This window comes from Mesoplodon densirostris, chromosome 13 (assembly GCF_025265405.1).
Source record: "Mesoplodon densirostris isolate mMesDen1 chromosome 13, mMesDen1 primary haplotype, whole genome shotgun sequence".
NCBI lineage: Eukaryota > Metazoa > Chordata > Mammalia > Artiodactyla > Ziphiidae > Mesoplodon > Mesoplodon densirostris.
The window spans coordinates 57,550,952-57,569,649 of record NC_082673.1 but is presented as its reverse complement, the minus strand read 5'-3'; the positions used below and the strand labels follow the sequence as shown (position 1 = coordinate 57,569,649).

General features: G+C 37.4%; 1 protein-coding gene across 10 annotated transcripts in view; it reads right to left on the bottom strand.

Moving 5' to 3' along the window:
• Nucleotides 1-18,698, bottom strand: part of VPS13B (vacuolar protein sorting 13 homolog B) — a 791,444-nt gene that overhangs the window by 80,925 nt on the left and 691,821 nt on the right. For all 10 annotated transcript variants that reach the window (XM_060116054.1, XM_060116052.1, XM_060116058.1 and 7 more), the window contains 3 exons: nt 15,732-15,913; nt 14,289-14,638; nt 8,883-9,044 (listed from right to left, as the gene is read on the bottom strand). In XM_060116054.1, the coding sequence (XP_059972037.1) occupies nt 8,883-9,044; nt 14,289-14,638; nt 15,732-15,913 (694 nt within the window). The remainder of the gene's footprint in view (nt 1-8,882; nt 9,045-14,288; nt 14,639-15,731; nt 15,914-18,698) is intronic.

Sequence of the window (18,698 nt, the reverse complement as noted above, 5' to 3'; positions counted from 1 at the left end):
TGGGCTGCATTCTTATTTAGAGGTTTGACTTAGGAAGAATCCGCTTCCAAGCTCACTCAGGTTGTTGGCAGAATTTATTCCCCGGTGTCTATATTATGCGGGCTTTGACTTTTTAATGACCAGCACTGGCAGCCACCTGCAGGTGCTGGTGGCTTCCCACAGCTCCCTGCCCCATGGCCCTCTTCATAGGCAGCTGAAACATGGTAATTTGCTTCTTCAAGGCCAGGAGGAATGTATGTATCTCTCTTTCTCCTCACAAAAGGGCCCAGTCTCTCTTTTAGTGCTTTTACCTGATTAAATTAGCCCACCTAGAATCACCTCTGTTTTGATTAACTAAAAAACAACTAACAGATATAGAGAAATAGTGGTTACCAGTGGGATAAGAGAAGGGGGAAGGGGCAAGATAGGGGTAGGGGATTAAGAAGTACAAACTACTATGTATAAAATAAATAAACAACAAGGATATATTGTACAGCACAGGGAATATAGTTAATATTTTAAAATAACTTTAAATGGAGTATAATCTATAAAAATTTTGAATTACTATGTTGTATACCTGAAACTAATATTATATTGTAAATCAACTATACTTCAATTGAAAAAATGTTAAAAGATCAACTAATTTAGAAATTAATTATACCTGTAAAATCCCTTTACTGTTGCCATAGTTGCTTTAAAGTACAATATATGCCTAATAATTCCAACCTCTGGGTCACATTGGTGTTGGAATCTGTTAATTATCTTTCCCTTGAACTTGAGTAACTTTTTTTTTTTTTTGAGATTCTTGAGATCTGTCAAGTAATTTGGAGTCATATTGTGGACACTGTAAATGATGCTATGTTGTGGACACTCTGGATTCTCTTATAATTCCTCCAGAGTGTTAATATTTTTAACAGGTGATTAATTTGTTTAGAGTCAAACTAAAACTCTTACACCTGGGTGAGTGGCAGTGCAGATTAATTCAGTTCTTTAAGCCTTGGGTACAATCTGTTTTCAGTCTGCCCCATGCATGTGTGGTTCAGTAGTAAGCAGACAGGTGGGCCAAATTTCAACATATTATTTCCCCATTCTCTGGCTTTCCATTTTCCAAGGTTTTCTCCTCACTGTCTAGCAGCCTTGGTTGCCTGAGCTCTTTCACCTGGTACCTTGGGCCAGAGAGACAGTGGGCCACCCCTGCACTGCTACGACTGTGGTTGCCCTCAAAGCAAAGCCAACAAAAAATGGGTAAATCGTTCTGTGCAGACTACTTGCTCGAAGATTCTATTCACCTCCAAAATCTGCCTGCCTTTGTTTGTCTCCAGAGGTAGTTGTTTTGTGTTTTGCTCACAATTTATAGCTGTTATCCACAGAAAGATCAGTCTGTTAGGCATTTTCACCAATCTCTGACTTCTACTCTGTCTTGGCTCAGTTACTATAATCTCTCGCACTCCTGGGCTATACAGTGATGCCCATACAACCCTCTGGATGTATTCTCAGCCTCCTCTAGACTGTCTTCTCAACTACATGACGGCAATCTTTCCAAAATGCAACTGTGATCCTGTGGCGACTCTACTTAAAATCCTTCAGTAGCCAAAAGCTGCCCATCACATTTAGTTATATCTCCTCAAAATGGACAGCCAGGCTCTTCAGAACATAACTCCTCCAAACAGTGGTGTGTTGGAGCTGGCTCATACTTGTTTGTGAAAAAGTATTGCTAAATACTCAGGAATCTCATGAGCTGGTTGTTAAATCATTGGTAGCTTGAAATCAGCTATGGTAGGAGTACTTACACCATGATAGTCAGCCAACCCTGCAAATCAGGGTACTCCCATCACCACCAAAGAGCCAGTTTCCTAGCATGCATCTCTTCAGCATGGCATGCAAATTTATGCCTGAGTTTATTCTGAACAAAACCTGAATTCCCTTGAACATGGCATGCTGCCTGCCTGTCTGTCTCCCTGGTTCTGCCTCATGTGCACAGCATACAAGGGCCCTCATGGCCTTCATCTACTTTACTGTCTTGCAATTCCACACATGTACTCTACACTGTAGCCAAATTAGTCAAGTCCTACCATGCCATGTTGTTTTATGCCTCTGTGGCTTTCACACATGTTGTTTCCTTTACCTGGAACCGCTTCCCCACTGCCTTTCCCTGACCTAACACTTATGCAAACATGAAATTTCAGTACAAACATGCCTTCCACTAGGAAGCCTTGGCAGATTCCCCTCCTCATGTTAGGAAACATTTTCTTTGAGTTCTCATTAAGACCATGTCCATATCCAGATGCAGCTGATTGTACTTCCTGGTCCTCTTGCTCTTCTTCCCTATGGCTAGTGTTTTAGTTGTTACCCATCATTTCTCCCTGTCTGGATGCCACAATATCCTCATAGATATAGATCATGTCTATAATAATTTGTTTACTTTTCTGACTCCCTCATCAGACAGTAAGTTTCTTAGAAAAATGTACATATTTAATTACATACAATAGGCCACAAGAAATGATCATTTATTGATTAAAAATGAATGGGAGGGAAGGAGACCAAATAAGCAGCTAGACAGAAATAATGGCAGAGAAGAGGGCTTGTGAGTAGACCGAGGCAGGCCTTGGATGCCAGATAATTCGGGTATATTTAATAGATGATGATGGAGGCTGTAAACATTTTTGGACAGGAAAGTATCAAAACATTTAGGAAAATGACTCGAGTTGTAGTCTGCAAGGTAGACTGAAGTGGGGCAAAGATGTAGCTAAGAGAATAGTTGATAAAAACTATTGCAATAGTTCATAAGAGAAGCATTAAAAGTAACCATTCTTGATATATTGGGTTGGCCAAAAAGTTCGTTCGGGTTTTTCCATAGCATGCTACGAAAACCCGAATGAACTTTTGGCCAACAATGTCATTACATGTGCCACTGTTCTAATTAGCATTTGAAATTCCTGTCTTTTAGTCTATATATAAATATTTTCAGGGTTTTTACTTAACTTCTCTCTGATTTAATAATCTATATCCTTTATTTTAAAAAGTTGAGAAGTATATAAAAATGTAATACATTGGAAAAACACCACCTTAAAAAAATACACCATTCAGAGGCAACCACTGGTAACATTTTGACATATCTTCCAGTATTTTGACATATTTTCCAGTATTTTTCTATGCATTTATTCTTATATTGTTAAGATCATATTGTATGTGTAGAATTTTATGTTCTGCTTTTCTGACTGACATGATATGGTGGCACTTCACCTTCCTATGTAAAAATTTAAAGGTCCCATAAAAGTTCATCTCATAGATATGCCAGATTTTACGTACCTATTTCTTTAAAAGTGAACATTTTGATTTTAGATGGTATAAGTCAAATTATAATAAACATTTTTGTGTATAAACCTTTGCTTTAATTTGGATTGTTTCCTGAGAGTAGATTACTAGTAGGAGATTTACTGGGTCAAAGGCTATGGCCATTTTAATAGCTATAATGCTTCTTATCAAATTGCTTTCTAGAAAGGAAGTATCAATTCCATCTGTACCTTCAGTGCGTAAGAGTGTCTTTTCATTGCCCTTTCTAAGCAAACTGTGATATGCTGTGTGCCATATAATAGTAGGGGCGAACATCTGACAAATTTATCGGTTCGAACAGTTTTGCCAACACAGAATATTTACCGCATCCCTAAGTCTACTTTTAAATTTTTTAACTTGTGACTGTGGCAACAAGAAATGTGCTCATTCTCTAGGTATATGTGTGCACATGCACTATATAAATGGATATGGAAAGAGTGGTGACTGAGTGAGAAATGACAGTCTAGCCAATAAAATTGACAACTGGCTGGAATTTCCCTAACATAGGTAGATACTCAAAAAACCATCACTTTTTCTTTAGGCAGGAGGAAAAATGATCAGATCTCACTTTTAAATATTTTTACATCCAAAAATAGAGAACTGCGGAACTTCCTGTCTATATGGGCTGAGGACAAGAACAATATAAATATTTTACTGTTATGTGGTAAGCACAGGTTGATTTTATAAGTGTTAGATTTAAACTATTACCTGTCATTTCATAATTTCTGAAAAATGCTACCAAGTTTTCAAGTGATGGGAATCCCATTTAGATCAGAACAAAGACAATTTTATGTCAAACCTTTAGTCTCCTGAATTTTGTCCACTGAGAGACCTGAGAGCAGGGGTTGGCAAATCAGGCATGGCTTGTGGGCCAAATGTGGTACACCACCTATTTTTGTATAGCCTGTGAGCTAAGAGTGTTTTTTACATTTTCAGATGGTTGAAAAAGGTCAAAAGAAGCATACTAGTTTGTGATGTGTGAAAATTATTGAACTTCAAATTTCGTTGTCTATAAATAGAATTTTATTTTAAAAATTTAAAATTTATGTCACACTCATTTAAAATAAATTTTAAAATTTATTTTAAAATTTTATGGCACATAGTCAAACTCATTTGTTATCGTTGCTTTTGTGCAGAGTTGAATAGCTCTGAGAGAGGCTCTAAGGCCCTGAAAGCCTAAAATATTCACTGTCTGGCCCTACACAAAAAAGTTGGCCAATCTCTGCCTGATGAAACTAATGTCTGATTTACATTTTCTTCCCTAAATCTGATTACTTTGATGAGTATTTCCCAGGTGCTCTGCTGCTCTTCCAAATTGATTCTTACCTTGTTGCATTTCGCATTTTTAAATATCTACCATTTTCACAAGCTTATAAAACTTCCTACTATATCCATTTTGGAGCAATATTTTGTTATTTTCTATAGCTCTGTCTAGAGCTCATTTCCACCTTGACTGATGGTTTGATTACTAAAATTAAGTCACTCATAGTAAGAATTCTAAAAAAAAAAAAATGTGTAATCTATAAATTGGGCTTTTTTTTTTTTTTTTTTTTTTTTTTGTGGTACATGGGCCTCTCACTGTTGTGGCCTCTCCCGTTGCAGAGCACAGGCTCAGCGGCCATGGCTCACGGGCCCAGCCGCTCCGCAGCATGTGGGATCTTCCCGGACCGGGGCACAAACCCGTGTCCTCTGCATCGGCAGGCGGACTCTCAACCACTGCGCCACCAGGGAAGCCCTAAATTGGGCATGTTTTGAGGGTAAAAGCAAATGTAATTCCTTACATACAAGATAGAGGCATTCCTTTTTCAAGCAGTTTAATTACCTAACAGTGCTCTCTCTTAACCAGAAAAGGAAGTTAACTTAGTAACTTGAACAGCCTACACACAAGTCCTACTATGATGGAAGCACCACTAAAGTCAGTTTGGCTAAATTAAACAAAGCTTCCCTTGACTCTGAGCTGCATATACTGCCCATATTCTGGGGAAAGATTCCATAAACTCACATATCCAGTCCTTAGATTCAACTTCATATAATGTGAAGCACTTCTCAGTAAAGAACTGGTTACTGTTCTCGTCCAACCTGATCTGAAGTCTACTGAATTGGAATATTTAAGGGCCCTTTATGGTGGCATATATGACTGTTCAGCTGAATATTTTCAATTATTCCCTAGGAAAAAGTTTTGTTTTTCCTTTGTTTGCTTAGGCAAGCAACTGTTGTGGGATATCCAGCATTTTAAGTGATTCTGCCTCAGAGCACGTGTTAGAAACTATAAGGAGAGTTTATAACATTTCAATTCTAAAAGGTTTTTCAGCTTTGGATTTCTGGAATTGGTTGTGTCCATATTTTTTTCCATCCTGTTGGGACTTACTGTTGATAGCAACCTCCTGTGTGGTTCTAAGACATGCTGACCTCTTTGAAACCTTTCCAGGTGTCATTGCCACTTTCTTGATCTCTGCAATATAAGCTACATTGTTTAGTGGAGTTAAGTTCTCTGAACTTTAGAAATCCTCCCTGAGACTATGAATTGAGTAACACCCAAGGTAGCATAAACATGCAGACACAAATGTTCCTAAAACCAAGCCTGCTGGGCAGTGCAGGATATGACTTGGAGTCTGGAAAAAGGAACAGTTTGCTCACTTGTGAGTCTATGACTACCTCCAGGTGCAGTTTGAAGCTAAGTGGTTAGCTTTTCTGATCCTCAGATGTAACCTCTCATTAGAACACAGCAGAATTTGCAATTGTGGGTGTATGGAATTCCATGAAGACCCTCTGGGCCCATTAAGACCTGTCTGGCTTCAGAGGGTCATAAAACACACTTCTTTACGTAGCATAGGTAGCTGTAGTAAAGAGACACCTTTTACAAATACGATCTAAGTTTTAGTCTAAAGATTATAATGACTGTAGCTCATTTTAAAATTTGTATCCAGAGGATGCAGTTACAAATTTAAAAGAGGAAAAAAAAGTTTAATAGACACCTGTCTTATGTTTCCAGTTTGTCATTAAAAGGTTCTTATTGTTTTTGGTTCTTAAAGCTTTGCAAGGGTTCATACTTGTACCAAGAATCCCATATTAGTCTAGCTTTAAATGTGGAGTATTATACCAGTGATTTCTCAGCCCTTCTCTTAAAACCTCACCATTTGGCTCTCCTAACAGATGAGTCATGCTGCCAAAACCTAGAAGAGTTTGACAATGTTGTGGAAATAACACTATATTGAGAGTGAAAAGACATGGGATTCAGTCCCATCTCTACCACCATCTTAGCTTAACATTTCTGTCTCCTTACCTATAAAATATGCATAACAAAAAATACAAATCACACAGGGATATTATGAAAACAAGACTAGTAATAAATACAGAAAGACCCAAGTGCAGAAGAGTATAAATATGAAAGGTATAGTGTGGCAGTGGTTAGCCATTCTTTTTTGCTGTTTATGTCCTTCCCATCTAGAAACCGTACATCCATAACATGAAGACTACTGTTCCTCCACACCCCTGAGCCTTCTGTTCTTACTATCACCCTTCCCATCCTGGCTCCAGTCTCCAGGGAATCTTGAGGGTCACTGAGGGCCATGGTAGTCTATTCAGCTTAAAATGACTTGGAAGGGAGGTAAGCTTCCTCTGCTTTGCTTTTTATTGGCTAAGGCCTGCAGCGTGTGTGTATGAATGGGTGAAGTGGCTACAGGTATAGTATACGATCACACATTACTGCACCTTCTCAGAGGTTTCTTTCCCATCACTACTAGTTCATTTCTGGGAATGCAATGATCATAGAAGCCATTCGAAGCTCTAAAAGGCTGTACAACATGGATTGCCTCTGGGTGGTTGGAATTATAGGTGGTCTTTTTCTTTTTCCTTTTTTGGTTTATATATCTGCTCTATGTTCTTACTTTTACAATTAATAAGAAAAAAAATTATTTATTTTTGAAACAAACCAACCAAGCAACCAATTGTCTTTTAATGATGTTATAAGGGGTAAACAACCAAACGACTTAAAAACTCGCTTACACAGACATTTCTCAAAAGGAGGATTAGAAAATAAGGGCACGGGCTTTCCTGGTGGCACAGTGGTTAAGAATCCGCCTGCCTGCTGGGGACACGGGTTCGAGTCCTGGTCCAGGAAGATCCCACATGCTGCGGAGCAACTAAGCCCGTGTGCCACAACTACTGAGCCTGCGCTCTAGAGCCCGCGAGCCACAACTACTGAGCTCATGTGCTGCAACTACTGAAGCCCACGTGCCTAGAGTCCGTGCTCCGCAACAAGAGAAGCCACAGCAGTGAGAAGCCCCTGCACTGCAATGAAGAGTATTCCCCCTCGCCACAACTAGAGAAAGCCCACGCACAGCAAAGAAGACCCAATGCAGCCACAAATAAATAAATAAAATTAAATTAAAAAAAAAAAGAAAAGAAGGGAATGTCATTCATTCTAAAAATACAAGTGCAATATCACATCATATGAGACATTTTTGTAAGAACGTTTATGAGAAAAGGAGGTATGATGCCTTTATGTCCTGTTAGAATAACCAGAATTAAATAAATAGACTTAAGAAGAACTGCACTATATCTACTTTTCCAAATTTTATACTAATAGTGTGGCAATATGATGAAAAAGCAAGTAAGAAATCAGAATCGAGCTACTGAAAAAAAAAACAGCTGAGGGTGTAACATATTCTAAAGCTGGTCTATACACGAGATGGGAAAACTCTCTAATCTAATGACTTTCTTTTAATCATAAGCAGACAGTAGTTTCCTTATTACCCAGAGTTTTAGAAACACATTATTCTTGAGAGTACTTCCTAGGATTTCTTTTACTCATTTAGGACATCATCTTTGTATTTAATTCATCCTCAGTTATCCCTGCAGGGCACATCCCTCTAATTATTCCCATCTAAAGTGACAGGAAAATGGAATTATACTACTTGGAAAACAGACATCCTTTGGTATGTCTTTTCTCAGTGCTCCCTTGGGCTTAGTCTGTCATTGCACTCATTTTGTCACAGACGGTGAGCTGTCATTAGAGGGCAAGGACTAAGACTTCTCTGCCTTTGAATTCCCAGTGCCTAAGACATGACTGGCACGGACTATATACACAGTAAGAATCTGAATAAACAAATGAAAAATAATACCCAACATACAATGTTTATAGTATATCAAGCACTATTTTAGTGCCTTGTACATATTAACTTATTTAGTTCTCATGACCCTATGAAACAGGTACTATTATTATCCCCAATTTACATATGAGAAAACTGAAGCATGAAAGCAAAGCGAGGTAATTCAGAGCCAGGATCCAAGCTGATGTACTCTGGCTCTAGAGTTCAACCTCATAATCACCACACCAGGCTCCCTCAAGAGCACCTACGCTGAACAGGAGAACGTCCACTCCAAGAGGAGCATGGGTACACTGTGCTCCCTCCTCTAAACATTTCTGGGTTTCTGTCAGATGTAGCCATACTGTGCGACCCCGTGGGAGACTTAAAAAGGGAAATAACTAGGCACAGGCACACAAATGCAGAAGAAATGAATCCGCAACCTTAAAAATTGCTGTGTTTGTAAGGCTGTTTCTCAAATACCTGTGGGGATTTGTGAGAGCGCCAGCTGTACTGGTGACTATGGAGGCTGGCCAGCAGAATATTTTCATCAGTATCCACCTGGCCAAACCGCAGTGTCTCCTGTGTGTCATTACAGATCACAAAATGGCTGAAGACCAACTCCTCTACCTCAGGGCATTTATTCTGAAAGAAAAAGAATACGAAAGCCAATGTGCATCAGATTAATTGCAAGATGTTTGGCAGCTGTCTGCCCAGTGGCGATTGTTACAACACAGAAATACTAAAAGATCTGTTGTCATTAGCTCTGGTATACAAAGTATTCTATACTTCCAGGATAAGCACAAAAAATACCTTAAAGAGATCTTAAATGTTCCAAGAATATGTTTTGATTTATATTCCTGCAAAATAAATCATACACACAGAAGAGTAAAAGAACAATGAGATCCTTCAAACTTTTAACATTTTTAAATGAATTAACATGCTACAAAGAATGCTGTACTGGGTAGCGCACGTTTTTGAGCAGAGTACCACAGGCTAGAATTACCATGTTCCTGGCCTTCTAAACTTGACAATCAAGACCAATTACCAAAGCCACAGTTTGTACCCTACAGAAAGTAAGGATCATTTAGGTAATACATCCCCAGTTCCCTTGAGGGGGAGGGTGGATGTGTGTGTGTAAATCTGCTCAGGGAGAGATGTAAATAAAACCATAACTTTCCCGCTATTGTTAAGAGGCTGAACACACAAAACAGACCAACTTCAGAATCAGTATAAGCCAAGCTGCAGTTTTCAAGACAAAAAACGTTAGTTGAAAAACAGTTGTTGATGTCTGTTTCAGCTAATAATCAATCAGCAAATGTCTTCCATTAATCTACTAAGGTTCAACAAATTAGTAATACGTTCCTGTGTTGGTATCTCCTTCTCAACTTAATGGTATCTCCACTGGTTGCTGTTATATCAAAGCACTGGGAATGTGATAGAGCATTTCTGTGCTTACTCTTTTATCACTTTGGTTACCTTATGGCTTAAAAAATAATAAACACACCTTTGGTAAATGAAAAGAATAGCTAAATAAATGGTTAACTTGAGAATGCAAGAAAAGTATCTTAACTAGCCAATGAACCTGCAGACAATGGGAGGTAATATGTAACTGATGCTTCTCCAGTTGGCTTCTATTTCCTGGTTGTGGATCTAAATAATGTCACAATGCCACACTCTGTCATTTGCCATTTTACTGAGGGGAGGGAGAGTAAAAAGGGATATACCACTCGTGAGCATAGAAATTTAAGTGACTACATGGCCTGAAGCCAAGGAGCCTATGGATGAACACACCTGGAATCCAGCCTGGACCAAGACCTGATCTAGAACCTCATGAGAACAGTTATCTTGGGAGGTACAATCCCTTCCTAATCATCCAGAAGGGCCCCAAAGTGTGCAGGCAGAGCTCTACAGCTGCAGTCGGTGAAGAGGCCCTGAAATACCGCATTCTTCTAGATATCCTTGAGGGTCTCCTAAAGCGTTTGCTCTATCATCCATCTAGTCTCACCAAACCTCTCTATTCTCATGGAGTGGAACCTCGCCTGACAACCACACGAATCATAAAAGGAGTCTCTGGCTAAGTGAGACTGAAGCAGTTATAACCAATAATTATCTGCTGCCTACCATATTACTTTTTGCTGTGGCTTTTAATCATGAGCTAAGATTTCAAAACTGGACTGCCCGTGGGTTTTAGGTGTCCTGCCTTATCTGGCCCCTGCTGCATCTTGAACCACTCTCCGTTTGCCTGCTAGATCCCAGCTCCACCAGCCCTTTTCAGCCGCTCCAACACCACACTGGCCTCCTTTCAATTCATCCAACACATCAAACTCCTTCCTGCCTCAGTGCCTTTCTTCTGCTTGGACCTCTTTTCCTCCTTGCTTGACTAATTTCTTCCAACTCAGCTTTCAGGTTCCTGTTTTCAGGTCATGCCCTCAGAGTAAAGTAGTCTCCTGAGATCCTCCCGGATCACCTTAGGTCCCTCTATTTTATGCTCACACAACACTGTATGTTTTGCCTTAAAAGCACTGATCCCTATTGGGACTGAGTAATTATTTGCATGATTATGGGTCACTGTTGTCTCCATCATTAGACTCTATGCTGCATAAGGGCAGGAACCAGGTCTTTGTTAGTTACAACTTTTGCTCCTGTAGTCAGCACAATGCCTGACACATAAGTACTCAATAAACACTTATGAAACAAACATGAGTAAATTTAAATTTTAAAATTACAAATGTAATATATGTTCCCAGTATAAAAATTAGAAAATACAGAAAGTACTGATTTTTAAAAACAAAGTCTCTAATTTTATACTCAGGGATAACTGCTGTGAACATTTTGGAGAATTTTTTTTTCCAGCAATTTTTCACTTGTGAGTGTCCTGCCTGGTCCTATTCTAGTCTATCCTATCTAATCCTATCTTATATATCTTATATATTTAAAGGTTTGTAAACCTTTAATTAAACTGGAGTCACAGTGTATAATTAGTTTTGATGAGATTTTTCCATTTAGCATTATATAATCAACATAAACTGCTCTCCTTGTAAACATTTTTCTCTCCGTTAGGTCCAACAGTACAAACATGAAGAAAGGGATATGATTCCAGCTCCCACTTAGATAGACATCCTGAGACTGAAATTCAATTTTCATAATGAATTGGGATCAATCTGCTGATTACACAGAGGTTAAGTTACCAGATGGGGCTTGAGCAGAAAAAAATTATATTACTTTCCTCATCTCTAAAAACTGACCTTTAATAAATGATGAGGGTTTTAGGAAAAAATGAAAATGAAAGAACACAAGGGGCTTGTTTACATTTTTCTAAAGAATACTCAAAGTCCTCAGGGAACTGTTTCTCTACTGCTCCTTCATCTGTGGAGTTCATTATAACTGTAATAAGTTTAAGCGTTTCTTGGAATGTTTAAATTCTAGTATATTATAAAAAATTGTACATATTGTTATATGACATCATATAAAAGCGCAACCTCAGAATGCTTTCGTAATTAAGAGATTATTTACATTTAAGATTTGTGCTGGAGTGTTACACAGGCATTTGCAATTAAAGAGAGATACCATTATGCTGTAAGATAAGATACATAAGCACAACCTTGATTTTTAAATAAAAATCTCCTTTAAATCCTATTTGGTCCAAATGTGGGAATGTGACATAGAAATATAAAGCAAACTGCAAGTGGCATTTTGGGTCCTTAATCTGGTTTCACAAAACATTAATCATTTACAAAAGAGAAAAAAAAAAACTACAGCCAGAGAAATCAGACACTGATGAAGGCTTCTGTTAATCTTGAACTTGTGACCTAAAGGTGAAAGGCCAAATTGTTTCATGCTTCAACTGTCTGGTCCATCCACACTGGATATAAATGACTTGTCTTGGATACGAATCCGATAAAAAGTATGTGGAAAACTCAAACTGCTTATCCAGCTTGTTAAGTTCACGTTTTTCATTGGCAATAATTATACTGTATATGAGCATTATATACATAATAAAATCCAAGCTTGGGTAACTAAGCTTCCCCTCTAAAGGGGATAAACCACATTCAGAACATCTTAGAAACAATGAACTTAATAACCCCTCTATAAGCCCATTTCAATGTCAAATGTCCTGTAATTTCAAAGTAGTGCATTTTTGTATTTACTTTAGAATACACAGGGTTAGAGATGCCTCTACCACATTAAAACTTGGTGGCAAGTATGCCTGACATGGGAGGAAACAAGAAAATTATAGCAACAATTACAGAAGTATATCCTCTTGTGGCTCATGTTAACATTGCCAAATCCCTGTATAAATCAGAACCAACTATTCACAGAATGTACCTGTCAGCGATACGCTACGTGACATATGGCTCTACTTAATCAAATATACAATTCTATTTTTAAAAAAACTCAGAATATTCCTTCAAGGCACTGTGTTAGCCAGTCAGTCATTCACACTCTGATGTGGTTTAAAACATTTAAATATTTATGCACCGTATTTTATTTATATGTATAGCTGTGTCTAAGAGAATATTTTTACCCTGGAAGGAAACTGATATTTCTGAGGGCCATTTTGCAGTAGTTGCTACACATGAGTCCTCTTACAATGGTCCTGATAGCAAGACAAAAATATCCTGGGATTAAATGCTCTATCAATGACTCTTTTATATTTTCTAGGTTTGTTTTTTATTAAATGCATTGTTCAAAATATGACAAAAAACAGAAATTGGAGCCACGGAGGTTTTTTTCACATTGCTATTCGAACCAGCTGCAAAGATTTAGATCACACTAGCTCTTATTTTACGCATGTCCTCTGCAGCAAGAAAACCATGGAATGCCCTTAAAAAAGAATTTTAAAATATGAAACAGATGTGTTATCTTCTTTCCTTTTGCTATTGTAGTGCCATGTTAGGTAATTAATTCCTTAGTCTTGTATAGGTCTTCATGCATATAAAGAAAAGAGTTCATTCCCATAAAAATTCTAGAACTCAAGCCCCTCCCCTCCACCACTGCCCCATCCCCACATGAGGTCAGGGCGGAGTGAAGGACCATTTCTCTTGGGGAGTTAGTCTGCACAAATACCTGTAACATACAAAATGTGGGGAAATGTCTCAGCTTAAATAACACAAGCTTTATTGAAATGCAATATTATACTGAAAATCAGTAAGGGAAGCAGAGGTGATTTGTTATTAAATCACTGAGCATATTATCAATATTATCCAAATATTCTGTGAAATTATTTTCATGCTAGTGGACATGGGCAGGTTCCCCATTTTAAATATGTCATTCAAAACAGACGTATTTCTTTTTCGATATGGATAATTTCTGACAAAAGATAAAAGTAAAAAATTATTATCAAGAGTCTTTAGCTGGTTACAAAATCTATTATCGAGTGCTTTTTTAGTGAATCAAAATGGCAGAATGATAATGGGGGAAAGACCAAGATTATACTGTGTTCACATAATTTCCTCTCACTGCCTTTTCTCCTTGAAAAGATGAACTGCTTATATCAGAAGGGCTCACACAGGTTCTTCATTTCTGCAATGGCTGCTTCGACAATGTGATACATACCAAGTTGAGCTTTGGCAAACTAAAGCCATAATACTTGGAAAAAATTTCTGGGAATGTGTTACTTTCCACACAGATGTGGTACATTAGTCACAAAAATGTGGGCATCATCTCTGATGCATGTGTAGAGAACCCATGTTCTCCAAAGGTTTTAAAAATAACATGTATCACTTTGCCAAAACAGAGGAGGCCCCAAATATTATGGTGCCCATCAAATTCTTCATTCTCTCACATTTTTGTTTGTGCTTAATTTATTATTAGAAGTGATAATATAAAGTGCCTAGTAAAAGATCACACACGGACAAACTGTAAACTGTTCTAGAATATACATACCTGTTGCCAAGCTTGTATTGCAGTGTTTAGAGAATGAACTACATGTTGCCCAAAGTTTACAAATATTGAGTCAATGTTGATAGAGCAATCAATCAGCTTTTCTACTGCATTGCTGGAAACTGCAATCTGTCCAAAGATGCTGAAGGGTTTCACCATGCTTTGCATTGTAACATTTCTGCACTCTAGAAGTTTACAGTCTGCTTGAGCTGAGAATTGCATCTCCTGACAGACAGAACTATTGTTCCATTGTCGAAGATACATGTGTGGTTCTTTGAAGGAAATAATCATGTATTCTAGTTCAGATGGCACATTTTTATCAGAAATAAATGGCTGTAGGTATTGCGGTGGAGCTGTTGAGAAAATACACAAGAAAAACAGCAGTTGAGACGAACCAACATTTTATGGAAATAAAGAGATGACATTTAAATTATTCATTTCTTGGTTACTGAATGCAATATTTGCTGGTTAATAAATTCAAACATTCTCTTGAAGATAATATAACATTTGAATTACCATTTGATATTTGCAAACAAAACTGTTTTGTTCAATCAGCAGGTCTCTTTCCAAAGGTTACATGAACAGATAAAAATTTGATCACAAAAGACAACAAATAAAATGAAGAGGAGGTAAATATTTAAGAAGCATTTCATAGAAATGCTCTGTATCTACCCACCAAATCTCAAAACCAAAAACATGACCCAAACAGAGTTAGAAAATACAGGTTAAACTCCATTTTTGCTGAAAAGGCAAGATGCTTAACAGCAGCTGTGTTTAGTTTTAATCTGATTTTTTTCATTTTTCCATTACATGTAGGTTGAAAACCTAATACCAGAATCAAAATGTATTAAGTAGAAAAGGTTTGGTACAGACTTTTAGGAATAATTATTCATGAAGAGCAAACTTATAAAAGGCCACTTTTGGTGTGTGGAAAAATTTATTCTTCTACCTTATAAACTTGTAAAAATGCTAGTCTTTTAAATTATTGGAGAATTTGCCCATTTTTTGTAGAAGGTATTTGTACTTTCGAGATAAGGTATTATCAAGTACTTTTGAAAACTATATGCCATTCATGTAATGGCTCATAAGATAGGAAAAAAACAGATGTATTTCTTTCAAAAAGATCATAATTAGAGTAACAGTAAAACCTGCAATTTTTGTAACTTCCTTGAAAATTCTCATTAGGAAGTGTGCAAAATCATGGCAATTCAATATAACTGGTACCCTATAAAACAGGTCCATAAGATGGTTCAAATGTAAGGGGGACACCTATTATATGAAATCAACTTCAGAATAACTTTGCTGGTGCTTACTGTTAGAGGAGATGAATGCTGTTTCTAAAAGTTTCCTCCACCATGTGAGTGGTGGTCAATAGGGAAGGAGTTTTGTGCGGGGATAAAACAATAAGTATTAAGTGAATGTTATTCTGATCCTAAAATAGAGTACCTGTGCCTAGTTGATCAAGGTGATGACAAAAATGGAACTCCAGGTGAGCAAACTGGAAGGAAACGCAAAGAGATGGGACAAACCATGGGGTAAAACAGGAGTCAACTCTGGTACAGGCAGCCAGGGCTGTTGGAGTTACAAGTTGGTCACAAGTGCTTTGAGAACCAGATTCACTTGCAGAGCTGTGGGAGATAATTAATAAAAGAAATTCAATAACCTAAATTTCCCAACATCATATAAATGAAATGTCTTTCTATAGGGGTTTTTAAAGCTAGCTCCCATAATCCTATAGTCAATGTTCTCATCAAATCTTCCATATTTGCTCACATAAACAAGTCATTTTAAAAAATTAAGCTCTGAGGCTTCCCTGGTGGTGCAGTGGTTAAGAATCCGCCTGCCAATGCAGGCGACACGGGTTCGAGCTCTGGTCCGGGAAGATCCCACATGCGGCGGAGCAAGTAAGCCCGTGCACCACAACTACTGAGCCTGCACTCTAGAGCCCACGAGCCACAATTACTGAAGCCCATGTGCCTAGAGCCTGTGCTCTGCAACAAGAGAAGCCACCGCAATGAGAAGCCTGCGCACTGCAACAGAGTAGCGCCCACTTGCCGCAACCAGAGAAAGCCTGTGTGCAGCAATGCAATGAAGACCCAATGCAGCCAAAAATAAATAAATAAATTAAGTAAATTAAAAAAAATAAGTTCTCGTTGATTATTCTCTATGAGTTATTAGCAGAAAAATTTTGAAGGATTCCTGAAACCCCAGGCCATGTTGACCTCCAACCCAATTTTCTTCCATCCACATTTCACTTAAACTAATATGAGAACAAGTTGTCTGTAAGTTAAGACCAACACAACTCCGAGTATGACTCTGCTGTTCAAAAAACCCAATATTTTCAGTGTCACCATAAATCTTTCTTTTGTTTTACTTCTCCAAGTCATCCACATCCATATTCCCATATGAGCTAGCCAATACTCTTTATTGACTACCTACTGCATACTGTATTAGGTGCCATAAAAGTTATGACCATGTCCAGAAGAAACAAGGTTCCATGGACAATTACACCACGTGTCCTCTCTTTACTTGTCCATCCTCCCAACACCATTTTATACCAGTAAAAGTCGATTAAAATAAATAGTGAAGGCATCTGTAGGAGGGAAGAAATTTGTACATAGCGGCTGCTGGTGTGCATGGGAAACATGCAGCCTAGCTGCCTCCCCTCAATGCTAGTAGAAGCATGAGACCTGGGGATTGGGAGGGGCCAAGGTGCATTCTGCTAATTGTGGATCACTAAATAGATGCGGCCCTATTCCCCCTTACCGTCTTCCACCCTCTTCTTTCCAAATCTGAAATTTGCTCTACAGCTATGGTAGCCTGGCTCCCAAATCCATGAGGAGCCTAGAGAAGAAACAATGGTTTATAGTATCCTAGGGAGAACTATGACAAGAAAAACTAAAGAAATAAATCCTTGGTTTTCAAAGAATTCCCAGTCTAACTGGTGATATAAAATACGTAGACGTTTACAAACATTATAAAACAGAACAACCAACAAGGACTAGGCAAGTTGGAAGTGCTGCCAGAGTGGAAATACAAGAGGAAGTCAGAATGGCACAGGGTGAATCATGTGGGATTTGCAGAGTGTGAATCTTCAGCTGAGTTTTGAAAGAGGTTGTGAAAAGGCTGGTGAAAATGAAAGCTAGGTTTACTGAGTATTTAACTTCAAGGCGTTTATAGTTATGTGGTGGTATTTACTGCAATGTTAGAAAAACTCCATTGCATACAAAGAAAACACAACTCTGGGGCACTATGTTTCTGATGAAATGTTATGCATGAAAATGCAGCTAGGTGTATTTTTAAAACTTCTATAAATGGGTATACTAATCCAAATAGCTTTCTAGGAATTTATCTGTGGAGTTACAAATAAAGATCTAATTTAAAATAGATAAATGACAAGGTCCCACTGTATAGCACAGGGAGCTATATTCAATATCTTGTAATAACCTATACTGGAAAAGAATATGAAAACATGTGTGTATGTATGTGTATGTGTGTGTGTGTGTGTGTGTGTGTATATATATATATATATATTATATATATATATATATACACACACATTTTATAACTGACTCTCTTTGCTATACACCAGAAACTAACACAACATGGTAAATCAACTATACTTCAATTAAAAAAATTAAAGTTAAAAAAAGATCTCATTGGCAATGTAAAATTAAAACTTATATTTATTCAGAAAGACCAAACTGTACTAGTTGTACATGTGTTTTACACATATGAAATCTCTCCCTTATAATACTTCAAGAAGTTGTTAAAAATAGGGTATAGCGTTAGTCAAAATATTATTAAAAATCCAGGTGAGAGTACTTTGAGATCAGTTTTAAAAAAGTAAGTACACAATTTGAGGTGTTTATCTGAAGAATTTCTCTGTCAACTGCAATTTTTGACACTCTTGAGATTTTCCAAGATTTACTTTTCTCTCTCTTGAGAGTAGCAAATTCTGTAACATGTTGAAAAAGGTTGCTAAGACATCACAAATAAGTGCGTGTCAAAATCTTTATTTATAACAAATTGATTGATTTTTCACTTTTCCTAAATTAAATGTACAAATCAATGGTTAAAAGATATTTTTAGGTCTATATAGTAACTCCTAACATATATATTCAAGTGGTCAGCACTCTTTCCATCTTGAAATCCTGACTAAAATGTTACTAGATTACTCTATATTTAAAAATTTAGAGTTTTATTTAAAAATTGGAGTTATATCAAAATTAAAATGTCTTAAACACAAAATTAATATGGTATATGCACATGAAATGCTTTCTATTTTGAATCAGTAAATTTATAGTTTTTTGATATTCAACTTAATTTGATCATCACTATACACTATAAAAGTAGCATATGCATGTTTACCTTTTACATAAGGATTAAAAATATCTAACTATGATAGAGCTA